This window comes from Anomaloglossus baeobatrachus, chromosome 6 (genome assembly GCF_048569485.1).
Source record: "Anomaloglossus baeobatrachus isolate aAnoBae1 chromosome 6, aAnoBae1.hap1, whole genome shotgun sequence".
Lineage (NCBI taxonomy): Eukaryota > Metazoa > Chordata > Amphibia > Anura > Aromobatidae > Anomaloglossus > Anomaloglossus baeobatrachus.
The window spans coordinates 405,702,704-405,724,066 of record NC_134358.1 but is presented as its reverse complement, the minus strand read 5'-3'; the positions used below and the strand labels follow the sequence as shown (position 1 = coordinate 405,724,066).

The window sequence follows — 21,363 nt, the reverse complement described above, 5'->3', positions numbered from 1 at the left end:
AGGGAAAATGGGGAGGCTAATTGGGAGCAATTTGGCCATTTTCACTTTGGGCTGTACTCACTTTAGTTGCCAGCATTTTAGACATGAATGGCTGTGTATTGAGTTATTTAAAGAGCACATTAAATTTACACTGTTATACAAACTGTATACTGACTACTTTACATTGTATCAAATTTTCAGTGTTGTCTCATGAAAAGTTAAAATAAAATATTTAGAAAATATGAGGGGTGTATTCACTTTTGTAATAAATTGTATGTAGCTAGACAGCTAATAGGGTTCACATCACTTGCTTGATATGATATACAGTACAGACCAAAAGTTTGGACACACATTCTCATTCAAAGAGTTTTCTTTATTTTCAGGACTCTGAAAATTGTAGATTCACATTCAAGGCATCAAAACTATGAATTAAAACATGTGGAATGAAATCTTAAAAAAGTGTGAAACAACTGAAAATATGTCTTATATTCTAGGTTCTTCAAAGTAGCCAACTTTTACTTTGATTACTGCTGTGCACACTCTTGGCATTCTCTTGTTGGGCTTCAAGAGGTAGTCATCGGAAATGGTCTTCCAACAGTCTTGAAGGAGTTCCCAGAGATGCTTAGCACTTGTTGGCCCTTTTGCCTTCACTCTGCGGTCAAGCTCACCTCAAACCATCTCGATTGGGTTCAGGTCTGGTGACTGTGGAGACCAGGTAATCTGGCGTAGCACCTCATCACTCTTCTTCTTAGTTAAATAGCCCTCCTCAGACCAAAGCACAGATTTCCACTTGTCTAATGTCCATTCCTGACACTAGTAACGAAGGTAAATATCGGGTAACCAAGGAAAGGGCTTCTTGGTTTCCCGATATTTACATTGGTTAGCAGCGTCAGCAGAAGCCGGCTCCCTGCTCACTGCACATTCAGTTGTTGCTCTCTCGCTGTCACACACAGCGATGTGTGCTTCACAGTGGGAGAACAACAACTAAAAAATGGTCCAGGACATTCAACAACAACCAACGACCTCAGAGCAGGGGCCAGATTGTTGCTGGATGTCACACACAGCAACATCGCTAGCAAGTCGTGCCTCAGCAGCGATGTTGCTAGCGATGTTGCTTAGTGTGACGGTACCTTATCAGGCTTCATCAGATAAAGATAATACCATCTTGATCTCTTTATACAGCTGGTTCCTACTGACGAAGGTTGATATTTTTTACCGAAACGTCTATTGATCTAGTTGTGAACTGTTGACTGTAAAGAATAAATCAACTAATTATATCTACTCTTGGAGTGCCTAGTCTCATTATTTTGTTATGGAGTTGGATCCTACTAGCGCACCCAATCCCACAGAAGTGCCGTGTCCTTATTTACTACAAATGACCTGCCTGACTCCACCACTAGCTTGCATTAACAGCAGATCCTAAACTCGCCTGGTCATGTTCTTCTGAGGGCAATGATTTATGTGCTCTACAGTACTACGCATCCACACTGAGGCCGCTCTCATCCATCCGTGTTTCAGGTACGTGTGACATCAGTTTTTTTTCATGGATGCTACACATATCCATGTTATTCTATGGGCTAACTCACACATTCGTGTTTTTACACAGACCATGTGGCCTCCGCATGGACACATAGAGACATCTCCGGCAGCACAGATGTCACACGAATCACACACTGATGAAATCCGTGTGACATCAATGTGACCGGAGAAAACACGTGTCTTTGAAATAAAAAGATTTTCTATACTCACCTGTCTCCATTACTGCTGTCTTTAGTGCAGCTGTCACTTGCTTCCAGGCCCATTCATTATGCTCATTGCATATGCACTGCACCGAGGACCTGCAAGCAGCAGCAACAATGGAGAAAGCATCGTCGGAGACAGGTGATAATCCAGCAAGCAGTGTGTGTGCAGTGACGTCAGGAGGTCATCGGAGTATCCAATGAACTTGGATGACTCCCCCGCGACACCCTCGCTACCTTATTTGTCGCGACAGTGACTTCACAGGTTCATCAGAGTTCATTAGGAACGCAAATGAACCTGTGATGTTACTGCCGCGACCGTGGGTGTGCGGGTGTCACTGGGGTGTCGTTAGGATGTCATCCGACTTCATTGCGAACGCCAATGAATCCCCTGACGTCACTGTCGCTGCCACACACACACTTCTGAGGGCACCCCTGTGGTGACCTGGGCTGACCTTAAGAAGTCCAGGTCCCTGCGAGTGAAGCACACACAATAGTGTGTGTGACTGCAGGAGTTGCTCTCACAATCAATAGGGAACGTTTGGTTCTCCATTGAATGTGCCAACAGTATGGGATTGGTGTGGGACCCCCTAATTGGATTAAGGCGCAACAGGATTAGGGCTTTGACTGAGAAATAAATTGGAAAAGAGGGTGTTGCTTGTCTTTATTTAATAATTTTCTCTTTTTATGTCTTTTCAGGTTTGCTTTTGGGGAATGTCATGGGACCTCGCAATGAATTACAGTAGACCTTTTGTATTTTTATTTATTTTTTAAACAAACAAATTGATGAATGAGGGATGTGACTCGCCCACCCCAGGGCTATGGGACACCCGGTGCCGGGCCGGACTAGTCTGGGGGTCGTCAGTGGTGGCGGGGCCCGACTCCATGGCCCTGGTGGGTGTCAATTGAATATGGCTGGTGACTTGGGGTGAATAAAGTTTGTGTTCGTGACGCCACCTGTGGTATGCGGCTATTAAGCCGCTGCTGCTGTATGAGGCCTCCGGGGTGATGGAATGGCAGCAAAGATGGTACTGCTCCCCACAGGTAGAGCGGTACCCCGTGGCACAGTTGGTGCTCGTGAGAGTCTATGGTGTGATGGAAGTCTATGCAGGCGACAATAACTGAGACAACACCAGAGGGTGCAATTCCAAGGTCTTTACTCACATTTCCTGGGCTGCAGCACACTGGTGCCTTTGGGCGGCTGGAACCCACTGTCAGGGACCTCCGCCGATCCTGGGTAGATCCTGGAATGAAAGCCGGTACCCTTCTCTAAAGTGTCTCTGTCTTCAGCTGTCTCCTTAAGCCTTGCCCTTGTAGGATGAACCTGGCTCGGCCTCCACTACAGCCTCCGGGCTGGGAGCTCGCCTGTCGGTTATTTGCCCTTTTTCTAGAGGTTCTGCTGTGGGCTATGGCCCGGGGAGTTTTCAGCTTTCCCTGGGCCTCGGTTTTTACTGTTGGAGATGATTTTTCACTCCTCCGGTTTCTAGGGACCGTCCCCTGTTGCAGCGTGATCCCTCCACCGATGTTCCTGTGGAACAGGCCACCAGCTCAAAAGCTATCTGTGGCCCTGGAATCCCTTCTCTTCCTCTGCTTGGTGTCACCTGGACCCTCTGAGTCCCAGGTTCTTCACCAGGAAGCGTCACTTTCTTCTCTTAGCTCCTGTCTGACTAGAGCTTTCTTTCTGCTTCTCCTTCTCGTCTGCCTCCCGCAGACCTCCTCCTCCTTCCTCCCTCTCCAACTTCAACTCACTAAACTTGACCTTCCTTTCCCTGTCTGCTCTCGTGTGGCTCCTCCCACCTCCCCAGTTGCTATGATCTACCCTAAAGGAGCAGGGATGGGTCTTACGGCCCCTCCCAGCATGCAGCATGGGAGGGTTGCTGCCACTGTCCCTGGTCCCAGTGTGTACCTAACAATGGGTGTAGTGTAGATTTGCCTGAATACCGGCGTTCACTCCTTTCCTTACCCAGAATGGGACATCACACCGCTGGATGGGGTGCAATGTTCCTGTGGCGACTGAAGCCTCAGGGGCGCCACAGATGGAGTTGGGGTTTTTTGTTTAAATAAACTTTTTCATTCTCCTTTCAACTACTGGATTAGTAATGGAGGTGTCTGCTAGACACCACCCATTAATAATACCAGCGCTTGATGCCAGCTGAAGCTGGCATCATCCCCACGAGTATTCCCCATTTTCCCCTGTACCAGCCAGGCAATGAGAAGAGCCTTACATCCAGAATAAGAGCCCTCATTCACGTCCATCACCTCTGACTCACCATCAGTGTGTTGTTTCTATCATCCCCCCCTCTTTGTGAAGACTCACTGTGACTTAGATGAAGCTACTCATTCATGCATAACGCTAGACTTTTTTTTATTACATTAATGATGAGAAAAATCAATTCATACTTATCAATAGTGCTGTAAGCAAATTGACTTTTTGTTTACAGAACATGGATTCACTTTTTTTAGCCTTTAAATAAGTGTAATTGTTTTAGAAGGGTAGATGAGCTGCCAGGTTCCCTTTAAATCTTCTAACATACAAACAAAAAAAAAGATGTTTAAAAAACGTATGCTAATATAAAGTAGATATAAGGTGAATATTATTTACTAATTATTTTGTGCAGTATTACTATCTGATTTAAAGACATAAAAAAATCAGCTAAAAAATGAGAAATTGACAATGAGTGATGTGGGCACATGAATGGCCTGGCCTAGATCATAGGCGGGCTTTGCACGTTGCGACACCGCAAGCCGATGCTGCGATGTCGCACGCAATAGTCCCCGCCCCCGTCGCAGCAGCGATATCTTGTGATTCCTGGCGTAGCGAACATTATCACTCACCTGCCCTGCGACGTCGCTCTGGCCGGCGTCCCGCCTCCTTCCTAAGGGGGCAGGTCGTACAACGTCAGAGCGACGTCACACGGCAGGTGGACAATCAAAGCGGAGGGGCGGAGATGAGCAGGATGTAAACATCCCGCCCACCTTCTTCCTTCCGTATAGCCGCCGGCGGCAGGTAAGGCGATGTTCCTCGCTCCTGCGGCTTCATACACAGCGATGTGTGCTGCCGCAGGAACAAGAAACAACATCGTACCTGTCGCGGCAGCATAATTTTGAAAAAGTCGGTGTCTACACCGATGATACGATAACGCTTTTGCGCTCGTTAATCGTATCATCTAGGATTTACACACTACGATGTCGAAAATGACGCCAGATGTGCGTCACTTTCGATTTGACCCCACCGACATCGCACGTGCGATGTTGTTACGTGCAAAGCCGCCCATAGACTTATATAGTGAGTATCCCATGCATTTAGGTATATACGTGCTAAAGAAACTCAACAAAACACAGTATTGTATAGCATTCAGCTTATGAAAAGGTGGAATTTTTTGTCTCCTTAAAGTATATATCCGTTAGATTTACTGTATTTTTAATGTATTCATATATTGCTCATATTCAAGAAAATCATTGTTCATGTATTTTCACATATTATTCAATAAATACTTTTTGAAATTAAAATGATTACCTGGCTTTTCTACTTTTATAACTTCAGCTCCCAGATCCCCGAGGATCATTGTGGCGAAAGGTCCGGCCAATACTCTACAACAAATGAAGTATATAATAAACAAAACAATATAGGGAATATGATAAGGTCTGAAGAGGTATTGTTGTAAAAGATGATCACTTTTTATTTTACTTGTCAGCACAAACCTTGTTAAATCCAAGATTTTCACTCCATCCAATGGTCTTATAGTGCCAGAATCTGTTGCTTTGGAAAAAAAGACATTGATATTAAACTTTTCACAGCTGACGCTTACTGGCAAATTACAGTAATGCGGGCGTCACACGAGACGATCTATCATGCGATATGTCATCGGGGTCACGGTTTCCATGACGCACATCCGGCATCGTTTACGACGGCGTCCCATGTGACACCTACGAGCGACGCAGAACGTTCGCAAATCGTGAATCGTTAACACATCGTTTATTTTTAAAAAATCGTTTATTTTTCATTGCGCCAGTTGTTCATCATACCCGGGGCAGCATACATCGCTCCGTGTGACACCCCGGGAACGATGAACACAGCTTACCTGCGTCCCGCGGCTCCCGCCGGCTATGCGGAAGGAAGGAGGTGGGCGGAATGTTTAATTCCCGCTCATCTCCATCCCTCCGCTTCTATTGGCCAGCCGCTGTGTGACGTCGCTGTGACGCCGAACGTCCCTCCCCCTTCAGGAAGTTGATGTTCACCGCCCACAGCGACGTCGTTCTGGAGGTAAGTACAGTGCCTACAAGTACACTACAAGGATTGAGATTAAGAGCATGTAGCTCGAAACGCGTACTCCTCTGTCATCCCATCCTGTCTTTATGGGGATTTTTTATACTTTGTGGATATGATCCAATTTTACTATGAAAATTGAATAAATAAAAGAAGCAAATTTTATTACATTTCCTGGACACGAGTGCTGGATTTTTTTCTTTTTCCTAGTGCCTACAAGTAGTATTCAACCCCCTGCAGATTTAGCAGGTTTGATAAGATGCAAATAAGTTAGAGCCTGCAAACTTCAAACAAGAGTAGGATTTATTAACAGATGCATAAATCTTACAAACTAACAAGTTATGTTGCTCAGTTAAATTTTAATAAATTTTCAACATAAAAGTGTGGGTCAATTATTATTCAACCCCTAGGTTTAATATTTTGTGGAATTACCCTTGTTTGCAATTACAGCTAATAATCGTCTTTTATAAGACCTGATCAGGCCGGCACAGGTCTCTGGAGTTATCTTAGCCCACTCCTCCATGCAGATCTTCTCCAAGTTATCTAGGTTCTTTGGGTGTCTCATGTGGACTTTAATCTTGAGCTCCTTCCACAAGTTTTCAATTGGGTTAAGGTCAGGAGACTGACTAGGCCACTGCAACACCTTGATTTTTTCCCTCTTGAACCAGGCCTTGGTTTTCTTGGCTGTGCGCTTTGGGTCGTTGTCTTGTTGGAAGATGAAATGACGACCCATCTTAAGATCCTTGATGGAGGAGCGGAGGTTCTTGGCCAAAATCTCCAGGTAGGCCATGCTATCCATCTTCCCATGGATGCGGATCAGATGGCCAGGCCCCTTGGCTGAGAAACAGCCCCACAGCATGATGCTGCCACCACCATGCTTGACTGTAGGGATGGTATTCTTGGGGTCGTATGCAGTGCCATCCAGTCTCCAAACGTCACGTGTGTGGTTGGCACCAAAGATCTCGATCTTGGTCTCATCAGACCAGAGAACCTTGAACCAGTCTGTCTCAGAGTCCTCCAAGTGATCATGAGCAAACTGTAGACGAGCCTTGACATGACGCTTTGAAAGTAAAGGTACCTTACAGGCTCGTCTGGAACGGAGACCATTGTGGTGGAGTACGTTACTTATGGTATTGACTGAAACCAATGTCCCCACTGCCATGAGATCTTCCCGGAGCTCCTTCCTTGTTGTCCTTGGGTTAGCCTTGACTCTTCGGACAAGCCTGGCCTCGGCACGGGAGGAAACTTTCAAAGGCTGTCCAGGCCGTGGAAGGCTAACAGTAGTTCCACAAGCCTTCCACTTTCGGATGGTGCTCCCAACAGTGGAGACAGGTAGGCCCAACTCCTTGGAAAGGGTTTTGTACCCCTTGCCAGCCTTGTGACCCTCCACGATCTTGTCTCCAATGGGCTTGGAATGCTCCTTTGTCTTTACCATGTTGACCATGTATGAGTGCTGTTCACAAGTTTGGGGAGGGTCTTAATTAGTCAGAAAAGGCTGAAAAAAGAGATAATTAATCCAAACATGTGAAGCTCATTGTTCTTTGTGCCTGAAATACTTCTTAATACTTTAAGGGAACCAAACAGAATTCTGGTGGTTTGAGGGGTTGAATAATAAATGACCCTCTGAATAAACTTTTCACAATTTAAAAAAAAAAATAAAAAAAGAAATAACATTCTTTTTTGCTGCAGTGCATTTCACACTTCCAGGCTGATCTACAGTCCAAATGTCACAATGCCAAGTCAATTCCGAATGCGTAAACCTGCTAAATCTGCAGGGGGTTGAATACTACTTGTAGGCACTGTATGTGTGACGACGGTTTAACAACTTTGTGCGCCACGGGTAACTAATTGCCCGTGACGCACAAATGACGGGGGCGGGTACGATCGCTCGTGCAATCGCACGATAGATCGTATCATGTGATGCCCGCATAAGACTTTATCTCTCTATAGCCATTTGCACACGTTGAATATTTGGGGAGGTTTTCTTACTTCAGTATTTGTAAGCCAAAACCAGAAGTGGGTAAAAAACGCAGAAATGGTGCCCATGTTCCTAATATACTTTTCCTTTTGACAGTTCCCCTCCTGATTTTGACTTACAAATACTGAGATAAAAACCACGAAAAACTAGACATGTGAACATGGCCTAGGTTTACTTTAATTCCTGTGTGTAACTATGGTATATTATACATTGTAGCTTTCTCCCCATGCACAAAAAAGTAGACAAAACTTTCAATAATTGGCCATTTTCCGCAACCCGCAGCGTTCTCATTTTTTGGGATCTGGGGCTCAGTGAAGGCTTATTTTTTGCATCTCGAGCTGTCATTTTTAATGGTGCCATTTTTCCGCAGATACTACATTTTGATCACCTGTTATAGCACTTTGCGCAAAATTTGCAACAACGAAAAAACTGAAATTTTGACATTTGGAATTTTTTGGCCGCTACACCGTTTACCGATCAGATTAATTGATTTTATATTTTAATAGATCGGGCATTTCTGAATGTGGCAATACCAAATGTATGTATATTCTTTATTTTTTTAACCCTTTAATTTTCAATGGGATGAATGGTGGCGTGATTTGAACTTTTAGGGTTTTTTTATTTTTTAACATTTTTTTTACTTTTTTTTTTACTTTTTTTTATTTTACTAGTCCTCTTAGGAAACTATAAGGATCAGCAGTCTGATCACTCATTTATTTCTCACAATCAGAGCTGCACAGCTCAGAACAGGAAAAATGCTCATCTCTTGTAACAGCCAGTGCTCTACCGTGTGAAACAGGAAGTGAGTTATAAGAGCACAGGAATCATCACATGACCCTGTGCTACCATGGCAACCATCAGCTCCCTGTGATCACGTCACGGGGCTTCCGATGGCAGTGGGTAAGTGCATATTACCTGTTCCAGGCATTTAAATCCCGCTGTCACATTTTGACAGTGCAATTTAAAATGTTAACAGGCACAGATGGATTGCAGATCCACCTGTGCCTCGGTGGCACACATATCTACTATGCAAATCAGCAGACATGTGTGGGGATCACCGCAGGCTCACCACAGCAGCCAGTGGTGATTAACCCTTCATGATTTAGATAAAAGGCAAATAAGAAAACATGCCCAGAGTGATACAGCACTTGCAAGTATACAGCAGTCACCTGCTCCTTTGTATTGCCATCTACCAGGTGGATTTTTGTCCTCATTTCCTCATGTCCCTTCAATGTGCAGTTTGCATCATATAGTACATACAAAGCAGTGGAGATCACTCTGGGCATGTTTTCTTGCTTGCCTTTTATCTCAGTCAGACGTGGTCGTAGAGCAGAGGTCTCAAACACGCGGCCCGCGGGCCGCATGCGGCCCCTCAGGCTGCTTCCTGCGGTCCCCAGGCCCGTGCCCCTGTTAACTATCGCGGCCGGTGCAGGGGCCGCAGCCACTCTCTTCACTTTGTTAGATGAATGTTTTACCGGAGCTGCGCTCTCAGAGTCAAGGGCTGTGCGCACGCAGCACCAGCAAAACAATCATCTGACATAAAGCACAGACAGTGGCTGCGGCCCCTGCACCGGTCCCGATAGTCACCGGGGGCACGGGCCTGGGGGCCGCAGGAAGCAGAGATGAGGCAGACGAGGGAACGCGGGACAGGTGAGAAAAATGGTGTTTTTTTTAAAAAAAAATTTGTGTGTGTATGTGAAGGATGGCACATTAACCCCTTAGCGACCTATGACTTACTGGGCACGTCATGGCTACCTGGTACTTAAGGACCCATAACATACCCAGTACGTCATGGCGAAATCGCAGCTCCGGAGCCCCGGTGGCTGCGATCGCTTAGCATTGCAAATACCTTAGATTCGGGGAGGAGGGGACCTCAGGAGGGGTGGTGTCTCCTCCCCGGACCTACGGAGGCTGTGATTGCCTGAGTGGCGCTCGTCAGCCAATCACAGCCACTATAATGTTTCAGCCATTGAAAATATAGCACTGATCATTGGCTGGAACTGGGTGACCTTTGTTTCACCCGCCCCCAGCTCTGATTTGAGAGACCAGCCTTGTGACCAATCCCTCCAATCACTGTGGATCTGGGGCCGGAGACCACTACCCTCAGCTCACTCCGGCGTGTGTGAAAGCTGAGGGGAGCGATCGGTAAGTTATAGCGCCACTGCCCCCTTTCAGCTGCCACTGCCCCCCCCATTACTACAGGATGGGGACATTACTATAGACTAGGGACAAGGTGATCACATTACTATAGAATAGGGACAAGGTGGGCACATGACTATAGAATAGGGACAAGGTGGGCACATGACTATAGGATGGGGACAAGGTGGGCACATGATTATAGGATGGGGACAAGGTGGGCACATGACTATAGGATGGGGACAAGGTGGGCACATGACTATAGGATGGGGACAAGGTGGGCACATGACTATAGGATGGGGACAAGGTGTGCACATGACTATAGGATGGGGACAAGGCTGGGGACATTACTAAAGGATGGGGACATTACAAGGATGGGCATAATACTATTGGATGGGGACATTACTATAGAATGGGGACAAGACTGGGGACATTACTATAGGATGGGGACTAGGATGGGTGCAGTACTACAGGATAGGGACATTACTACAAGGGGACAAGGATGAGAAACATTACTATAAGATAGGGATAAGAATGGACAGATTACTACAGGATGGGCACATTATGATAAGATGGGGACAAGACTGGGGACATTACTATAGGATGGGGACAAGGTTGGCACATTACTATATGCCAAAAAAGGGGAAGGGAAAAATTCAGCTCACCCCTCTTCACTCCAGATCTTACCTCCGGTGCACGGAAACACCCTGACCTGGGTGGAAACACGTGGAGAAAAAGGAGGAATTCCAGCAACTCCAGGAGAGAATCGACTTAAAATCAATTTCTTTATTAGTAATAAAAATCTTCCATCAATATAGGACAAAAATAAGGAGGCAAATGAGACAGAGAAGCAATTTCCTACGCGTTTCGACCTATGAAGGTCTTAATCATGGAATGCGCAGAGAAAGTCTCCAAAACAGTATTTAAAGTCTGTGCACGTCAAAACAGGTTGAATTAATTAAATGGGGTACACACCCACCATACTTGGTGTAGACAGCACAGAAGAAAATAAAAAACTGAGATACTGCACCAAAAACTTGCAGACAACAGAAAAAACGGAAAAAACAATACATATAAATAGAATGATTAAAAACAAAGATGACCAGAGAACTCACAGGAAAGAAATGCAGACTAATATTGCTTATTATATTAATACTGTTATAGACAAAAAAAATTATTTGATAGAATTAAATAGAGAACAAACAATCTCCATATTTTTATGTAGTATAAATGTGTATGATAAAATTGACCTGAAAAAGAGAGGAGGAAGAGAGAGAATAACTCTCAAACATTAAATTCCAGTAGTATGCTAGAATGAAAGAGTAATATTATTGCTGGCGTTGGAAATATAAAACAGACAATCAGAGAAGAATATATCATGGAATGGGCACGGGGATAAAGATCTTTAAGTATACTGCATAACAAGGTCTCTCCTCATGTTCAGACCATGCGGAGTTCTGGTGCCCAATTTAAAAATCCAGAAAGATTCTCTGTTGAGAATCTCTCTTCTAAGATCCCCTCCTCTAATCGGTCTAGATACTTTTTCTATACCTGTAAATACGAGAGTATCCAGGCACCTGTTGTGGACAGAAGTAAAGTGTCTGGAAACGGCAGATACATTTACCGCAGATGTATTGAGTGTATCTGACATATGTCTGCGTATTCTTTGTTTGAGGGGACAACTTGTGCAACCTACATATTGTAAACGGCAAGAGATACATTCTATTAAATAGATCACATTGGGAGTATTACAGTTTATAAAACTGTTAATATTGTATGAAAGACCCGTATGGGTGGACGTAAATGATTTGCATTTTTTTACATGTTTACATGAGATACAAAAGTTGTGCCCGCAACCAAAAAAACCCGTACAAGACAACCATTTTCTGGAGATGGCATTGTCTTTTTTACTGACGACCAAGCTGGGGGATAAAATATTAGCGAGATTGGGAGTTCTTTTAGCCACAAAATTAATTTTGTTCTTAATGAAAATACGGCTCAATAGATCGTCACTTTGTAAAATGGGCAGATGTTTTTGTACTATTTTTACTATATCATGAAATTGTGGAGAAAAATTCGTAGTAAACGTCACCCAATTATAAATGTTGTCATAGTATCATAGTATCATAGTATCATAGTTTTTAAGGTTGAAGGGAGACTCTAAGTCCATCTAGTTCAACCTGTAGCCTAACATGTTGATCCAGAGGAAGGCAAAAAAAACCCCAATGTGGCAAACAAGTTCCAATGGGGAAAAAATTTCCTTCCTGACTCCACATCCGGCAATCAGACTAGTTCCCTGGATCAATACCCTGTCATAAAATCTAATATACATAACTGGTAATATTAAATTTTTCAAGAAAGGCGTCTAGGCTCTGCTTAAATGTTAGTAGTGAATCACTCATTACAACATCATGCGGCAGAGAGTTCCATAGTCTCACTGCTCGTACAGTAAAGAATCCTCGTCTGTGATTATGATTAAACCTTCTTTCCTCAAGACGTAGCGGATGCCCCCGTGTTCCAGTCGCAGGCCTAGGTGTGAAAAGATCTTTGGAAAGGTCTCTGTACTGTCCCCTCATATATTTATACATTGTGATTAGATCCCCCCTAAGCCTTCGTTTTTCCAAACTAAATAACCCCAAGTTTAATAACCTGTCTTGGTATTGCAGCCCACCCATTCCTCTAATAATCTTGGTCGCTCTTCTCTGCACCCTCTCCAGTTCAGCTATGTCCTTCTTATATATCGGTGACCAGAATTGTACACAGTATTCTAAGTGCGGTCGCACTAGTGACTTGTACAGAGGTAGAACTATATTTTTTTCATGAACACTTATACCTCTTTTAATACATCCCATTATTTTATTAGCCCTGGCAGCAGCTGCCTGACACTGTCCACTAAAGTGAAGTTTACCATCCACCCATACACCCAAGTCTTTTTCTGTGTCTGTTTTACCCAGTGTTCTACAATTAAGTACATAATCATAAATGTTATTTCCTCTACCCAAGTGCATCACCTTACATTTATCTACATTAAACTTCAATTGCCACTTCTCAGCCCAATCCTCCAATTTACATAAATCTCCCTGTAATATAAAATTATCCTCCTCTATATTGATTACCCTGCAGAGTTTAGTATCATCTGCAAATATTGAAATTCGACTCTGCATGCCCCCAACAAGGTCATTTATAAATATGTTGAAAAGAAGCGGGCCCAATACTGACCCCTGTGGTACCCCACTATGAACTGAGACCCAGTCCGAGTACGTACCATTAATAACCACCCTTTGTTTCCTATCACTGAGCCAGTTTTTAACCCAGTTACACATATTTTCCCCTATCCCCATTATTCTCATTTTATGTACCAACCTTTTGTGTGGCACCGTATCAAAAGCTTTTGAAAAGTCCATATACACAACATCCACTGCATTTCCCTGGTCCAGACTTGAACTTACCTCTTCATAGAAGCTGATCAAATTAGTTTGACAGGATCGATCCCTCATAAACCCATGTTGATACTCTGTCATAAGGTTATTTTTCTTGAGATACTCCAGTATAGCATCTCTCAAGAAACCCTCAAGGATTTTACCAACCGTAGAGGTTAAACTTACCGGCCTATAATTTCCCGGCTCAGTTTTTGTCCCCTTTTTGAATATTGGCACCACATTTGCTATGCGCAATGTCCTTATTTTTGTTTTTGTTATTATCCTTCAAAAGGTCAGATCTATCAATTTTGTTGACTATAATTTGAGCCCGGTCCAGGCACCATTTTGGATAGCCCCGATGTTTGAGCTTTGCCAGAACAGTATCAGATTCTGCTTGTAGGAGGTCGGGACGGGAGCAATTGCGTTTTAATCTGATTATCTCACCAAGCGGGATATTCTTAATGACGTGCGGAGAGTGATATGAACTAGCCAGTAAAATAGAGTTGGAGTCCGTATCCTTGTGATAGGGAAGGATCTCCACTGTACTACCATTGCCTGTCAGGGTAACATCCAAATAGTTAATGCTAGTGGAATGTGTCTGGAAAGTAAATTTAAGATTAAAAGAATTTTGATTAAGATGATTTATGAAGGAATGTGCTGTAGCAACATCCCCCTTCCATATAATCAATAAATCGTCGATGTAACGTGTGTAAAAAATTATGTGTTCTGAAAAATCATTTCATACAATATTAACAGTTTTATAAACTGTAATACTCCCAATGTGATCTATTTAATAGAATGTATCTCTTGCCATTTACAATATGTAGGTTGCACAAGTTGTCCCCTCAAACAAAGAATACGCAGACATACGTCAGATACACTCAATACATCTGCGGTAAATGTATCTGCCGTTTCCAGACACTTTACTTCTGTCCACAACAGGTGCCTGGATACTCTCGTATTTACAGGTATAGAAAAAGTATCTAGACCGATTAGAGGAGGGGATCTTAGAAGAAAGATTCTCAACAGAGAATCTTTCTGGATTTTTAAATTGGGCACCAGAACTCCGCATGGTCTGAACATGAGGAGAGACCTTGTTATGCAGTATACTTAAAGATCTTTATCCCCGTGCCCATTCCATGATATATTCTTCTCTGATTGTCTGTTTTATATTTCCAACGCCAGCAATAATATTACTCTTTCATTCTAGCATACTACTGGAATTTAATGTTTGAGAGTTATTCTCTCTCTTCCTCCTCTCTTTTTCAGGTCAATTTTATCATACAAATTTATACTACATAAAAATATGGAGATTGTTTGTTCTCTATTAAATTCTATCAAATAATTTTTTTGTCTATAACAGTATTATTATAATAAGCAATATTAGTCTGCATTTCTTTCCTGTGAGTTCTCTGGTCATCTTTGTTTTTAATCATTCCATTTATATGTATTGTTTTTTCCGTTTTTTCTGTTGTCTGCAAGTTTTTGGTGCAGTATCTCAGTTTTTTATTTTCTTCTGTGCTGTCTACACCAAGTATGGTGGGTGTGTACCCATTTAATTAATTCAACCTGTTTTGACGTGCACAGACTTTAAATACTGTTTTGGAGACTTTCTCTGCGCATTCCATGATTAAGACCTTCATAAGTCGAAACGCGTAGGAAATTGCTCCTCTGTCTCATTTGCCTCCTTATTTTTGTCCTATATTGATGGAAGATTTTTATTACTAATAAAGAAATTGATTTTAAGTCGATTCTCTCCTGGAGTTGCTGGAATTCCTCCTTTTTCTCCACGTGTTTCCACCCAGGTCAGGGTGTTTCCGTGCACCAGAGGTAAGATCTGGAGTGAAGAGGGGTGAGCTGAATTTTTCCCTTCCCCTTTTTTGGCATTACTACTGACTTTCTTCGTGCTCCCCCTACAACTTCTCCTTTAATTGTACGGTTTATTAAACCCGCTTGTTTTCCACTCCGTATGGATCTACCTCTACACAGGAGAACTAAATTCAATTCCATCTTCAACCCTTGCAATGGTGCTACTTCTACAGAGGCTACCGTTAAAGACAATGAGGAGCTACTACAGCTACACAGATCATTGGAAAAACACAAATCCAGAGAAGCCAGGTTGTGGTGGAATTCCACATCGCTACGCTCATATGTAGACAAAAATATGATACCTCGTGGCCTGAGGATTATTAAGTCTCCGTCGTTTTCTACGTTTTCTGAAAGTTTCCTATTGGATTGGAATACCATCCTCTCTAAATGTTCTATCCAGTTAATGGAGCTCATTATTAAACATGAGGAACAAGAATTAGAAGCAGTTAAAAAATGTATTTTGGAGACTGAGACCATGTTGGATAAATTCAAGGATACATCTGAATTTACTACACTCAATGATAATTTGGACAAACATCTAAATATTTTGGATGATAAAATCGCAGAAAGGAAAAAACGTAAATTTGATAGAGATACCATGGACTATCAGACTGATAAGGTTTATACCTGGAGGAACCCACAGTATCAGAATTCTATATTAAGACCACAAAATAAAAACAGGAAGTTTTTCCAAAAAAACTATAACAGAAAAATATATCTTTGTACCGTGTTAGCCAGTAGAGATAAAAAAATTGTTTAAAAGAACAGAGAGTCCTCAGTAGTTGATACCTTTTAATGGCTAACTGAAAAGATGGTAATAATTGCAAGCTTTCGAGACTACTCAGGTCTCTTCATCAGGCATGGTATAACACAAAATCTGAAGAGTCACATATTTATACCTAAGTCCTGTTGTGTATAAATATGTGACTCTTCAGATTTTGTGTTATACCATGCCTGATGAAGAGACCTGAGTAGTCTCGAAAGCTTGCAATTATTACCATCTTTTCAGTTAGCCATTAAAAGGTATCAACCACTGAGGACTCTCTGTTCTTTTAAACAATTTTTTTATAACAGAAAAGTTAGTTTTGGCGATACCAGCGTTTCCTCAGCTACCACAAGTTATTCAGTGGATGTCTCCTCCGACTCCTCTTCTGAAGAGGTTATAACACCTGCCCCACTTGATAAAAGATACAAGAAAAAGAAAAATCACACTTCAAAAAACGCACCAGGAGAGGAGGGCGCAAACATCGGAAACACCAGGTATCCGGACCGCAGGAAGCGGAGATACTAACTTGTCCAGTCTGGAACCTTTCAGCACAGATTCTTTCACAGCATCATTTATCAGTATTATCTAAAGGACTCAGTTTTTGTCCCACAAATAAATTCAATCTTTTCAATACGTTGCTGGACATTAATAAATTGGCCAGGAATTTAACCCTGAAGTGCCATTTCATCAATAATGAAGATTCACAGGATAACTGCAGTCCTTCCTCAGATTCTAACATGTTGAATTCCAATTTGATTCCTAAGTTCTGCGAGTTGAAAAAACTTTCTGATTTACGGCAACTAGAATCAGAATCCAGAAGTTATGATTTTTTTCCTGACAGGTTCATGACCACCAACTCTCTGTTTTATCCTATTCAGTCCAGGCCATCTGTATTGGATGTTTTTCATGAACATATTGAGGAGGATTTGGTTGCCTTAGATAGAATCACGAGTGTTAAAAACAACAATCTCAACCCCCAAGAAGTTCTGGCTTTACAAGACTTACAGTCTAATACTGGTTTGATCATCAGGGAAGCCGATAAAGGGGGGGGGAGGGGGTTGTTGTTTTAGATTCACTGTTGTATTTCAAAATGAACCATGCCATTTTGTCTGACGATAATACCTACTTACCTTTACAGGGGGATCCAACCAATTTTTATAAGACAAAAATTGATAAAATGCTTCAGGCTGGTTTTGAGGGGGGCATTTTTCCACAAAAAATTTATGACTATCTGAAGGTGGACCATCCTATTATTCCTGTGTATCATGCCCTCCCCAAACTACATAAAGGCGTCTTCCCACCTCCATTCAGGCCCATTATATCCGGCATTGGTTCTCTTGGTGAAAAACTTGGTGCCTGGTTAGATTATTTTTTACAGCCTTTAGTTAGGGATTTGCCAGGTTTCCTTAGGTATACTAAATCTCTTATTAATAATTTGAATTCCATACCCTGGCAGAGTAACTATATGTGGCTGACCTGTGATATTGTCAGCCTTTATCCCTCTATCCCACATCATGTAGCCACGGATTGCTTGCAGTTATTTCTCAGGAAACACAGCTCATATCCCATTCACATACAAAATTTTATTATTACTGCAATTAACTTTTTGTTAACTCACAATTTTTTTTCTTTTGATGATAAATTTTTCTTGCAGAAATGCGGCGTTAGCATGGGAGGGAAATTTTCCCCCTCCCTTGCTAACATCGTTGTTGCCATTTTTGAGGAATTTTACATTTTCAATGATGATAATGATTTTTCAGAACACATAATTTTTTACACACGTTACATCGACGATTTATTAATTATATGGAAGGGGGATGTTGCTACAGCACATTCCTTCATAAATCATCTTAATCAAAATTCTTATAATCTTAAATTTACTTTCCAGATACATTCCACTAGCATTAACTATTTGGATGTTACCCTGACAGGCAATGGTAGTACAGTGGAGATCCTTCCCTATCACAAGGATACGGACTCCAACTCTATTTTACTGGCTAGTTCATGTCACTCTCCGCACGTCATTAAGAATATCCCGCTTGGTGAGATAATCAGATTAAAACGCAATTGCTCCCGTCCCGACCTCCTACAACAAGCAGAATCTGATACTGTTCTGGCAAAGCTCAAACATCGGGGCTATCCAAAATGGTGCCTGGACCGGGCTCAAATTATAGTCAACAAAATTGATAGATCTGACCTTTTTAAGGATAACAAAAACAAAAATAAGGACAAAATTAATAATTGGGTGACGTTTACTACGAATTTTTCTCCACAATTTCATGATATAGTAAAAATAGTACAAAAACATCTGCCCATTTTACAAAGTGACGATCTATTGAGCCGTATTTTCATTAAGAACAAAATTAATTTTGTGGCTAAAAGAGCTCCCAATCTCGCTAATATTTTATCCCCCAGCTTGGTCGTCAGTAAAAAAGACAATGCCATCTCCAGAAATTGGTTGTCTTGTACGGGTTTTTTTGGTTGCAGGCACAACTTTTGTATCTCGTGTAAACATGTAAAAAAATGCAAATCATTTACGTCCACCCATACGGGTCTTTCATACAATATTAACAGTTTTATAAACTGTAATACTCCCAATGTGATCTATTTAATAGAATGTATCTCTTGCCGTTTACAATATGTAGGTTGCACAAGTTGTCCCCTCAAACAAAGAATACGCAGACATTTGTCAGATACACTCAATACATCTGCGGTAAATGTATCTGCCGTTTCCAGATACTTTACTTCTGTCCACAACAGGTGCATGGATACTCTCGTATTTACAGGTATAAAAAAAGTATCTAGACCGATTAGAGGAGGGGATCTTAGAAGAAAGATTCTCAACAGAGAATCTTTCTGGATTTTTAAATTGGGCACCAGAACTCCGCATGGTCTGAACATGAGGAGAGACCTTGTTATGCAGTACACTTAAAGATCTTTATCCCCGTGCCCATTCCATGATATATTCTTCTCTGATTGTCTGTTTTATATTTCCAACGCCAGCAATAATATTACTCTTTCATTCTAGCATACTACTGGAATTTAATGTTTGAGAGTTATTCTCTCTCTTCCTCCTCTCTTTTTCAGGTCAATTTTATCATACAAATTTATACTACATAAAAATATGGAGATTGTTTGTTCTCTATTTAATTCTATAAAATAATTTTTTTTGTCTATAACAGTATTATTATAATAAGCAATATTAGTCTGCATTTCTTTCCTGTGAGTTCTCTGGTCATCTTTGTTTTTAATCATTCTATTTATATGTATTGTTTTTTCCGTTTTTTCTGTTGTCTGCAAGTTTTTGGTGCAGTATCTCAGTTTTTTATTTTCTTCTGTGCTGTCTACACCAAGTATGGTGGGTGTGTACCCCATTTAATTAATTCAACCTGTTTTGACGTGCACAGACTTTAAATACTGTTTTGGAGACTTTCTCTGCGCATTCCATGATTAAGACCTTCATAGGTCGAAACGCGTAAGAAATTGCTCCTCTGTCTCATTTGCCTCCTTATTTTTGTCCTATATTGATGGAAGATTTTTATTACTAATAAAGAAATTGATTTTAAGTCGATTCTCTCCTGGAGTTGCTGGAATTCCTCCTTTTTCTCCACGGCACATTACTATAGGATGGGCACATTACTATAGGATGGGCACATTACTATAGAATGGGACAACTATATGATGGGGACAGTACTAATGGATAGGGAGATTGCTACAAGTGGACAAAGATGGGGAACATTACTATAAGATGGGGACAAGGCTGGACACATTACTACAGGATGGGCACATTACGATAAGATGGGGATAAGGCTGGGGATATTACTATAGTATGGGGACAAGGATGAGCACATTACTGTAGGATGGGGACTAGGATGGGGCACAATACTACAAGGGGACAATGATGGGCACATTACAACAAGATGGGGAACATTACTAAAAGATGTTGGCCAAAATTTCTACATAGTGATAATTGTAACACTATTAGTTACAAGATAGGGATAAAATGTATAAAAAAAACAACAAAATAAGCATGACTTTTTTTTACCATCAAATTTTTTTATATATATATTTAAACAAAGAATGTTCACATTTGTTATAATAAACAAGTGAAAAATGTTCAAAATCAATGATCCAAAGGTGTGTAAAAAAATATATATATGGTACCAATAAAAATGTCACTTTGTCTTGCAAAGAATGCGGCCCCCCAAATTATTTTTTTCCTCTGTGCGGCCCATACACCCAGCCAAGTTTGAGACCCCTGTCCTAGAGTGATTTTGTATCTCCTTTAGCACATATCCTGCATAGGTATACCTCTGTTTTCCTGCTTCATCATACCGCATCAGGTTACTTATCCAAGGATACACATAGAGACACTTTGTATTGTCAGATTTCTCTGAAGTATATACTAGCCCCCTTTTGTATACACCACTTCTGGTGCTGCCACCCTCTTACTTCCTCTTCTGTTTACCATTTGCATGGCATTTGCATCAACCAGTAAAAAGACAGATTCTGTCGAAACGTTGATACTGTCTATTAACACCATTATCCCTGATGGACATAAAAATTTTTAAGCAATAATGAAAATAAGAATAAAGATTAATACTGAGCAAAAACATCTGGATTCTACTTTTCCTTGTTGTCCCGTTTTGAGTGCCGGAGTTATTTTTCCAGTACTAGTATTTTTCTTTCTCCTGAGCACCACTTTACAGTTGAGCCAGGTCTTCCCTGATAGTGGACAGTTGCCAGTCGGAGGGAAACAGTGAAGGTGGACGTGAGGAGACGCACTGACTTGGAGTGAACAGTAACCTGGTGCCCAGGAGGTTAGTTGCCGGTAGAGTACAGTGGAGTACTCCCAGCACTACGCACCAACAGGGTACAGGACCCTAGGTCAGGCAGAAGCTCCAGGTAGGCCTGATAACACCTGCACAGCAAGGGGACAATCAAGGACCTCACTAACTTTACAAATCTGAGACTCAGTAGCAAAGGGAGAATCGGGGACAGGACCAGAGACTCCAACCCCACAGGGTTCACACTACTGTCATATGGACTGCAGTGGAAAACCACCGGACGGGGACCCCCAGTTGCTCTACGCCACGGGGACCCACCAACCAGAGACAGGTGCAGGGTATGAAGGCACCAGATTACTAAACTGGCACTGGGACAAAGGGGACCTGAAGGTGAAACCAGCCGGCCTCGGGTGACCAGTTACC

At 42.0% G+C, this 21,363-nt stretch overlaps 1 protein-coding gene across 1 annotated transcript in view; it reads right to left on the bottom strand.

Annotated features, from left to right (window-relative positions):
- The window catches only part of SUGCT (succinyl-CoA:glutarate-CoA transferase), a 1,764,969-nt gene that overhangs the window by 1,714,146 nt on the left and 29,460 nt on the right, over positions 1-21,363 (bottom strand). The window contains exons 2-3 of the mRNA XM_075316596.1: positions 5,421-5,478; positions 5,236-5,309 (exon numbers count right to left, since the gene is read on the bottom strand). Of these exons, the coding sequence (XP_075172711.1) occupies positions 5,236-5,309; positions 5,421-5,478 (132 nt within the window). The remainder of the gene's footprint in view (positions 1-5,235; positions 5,310-5,420; positions 5,479-21,363) is intronic.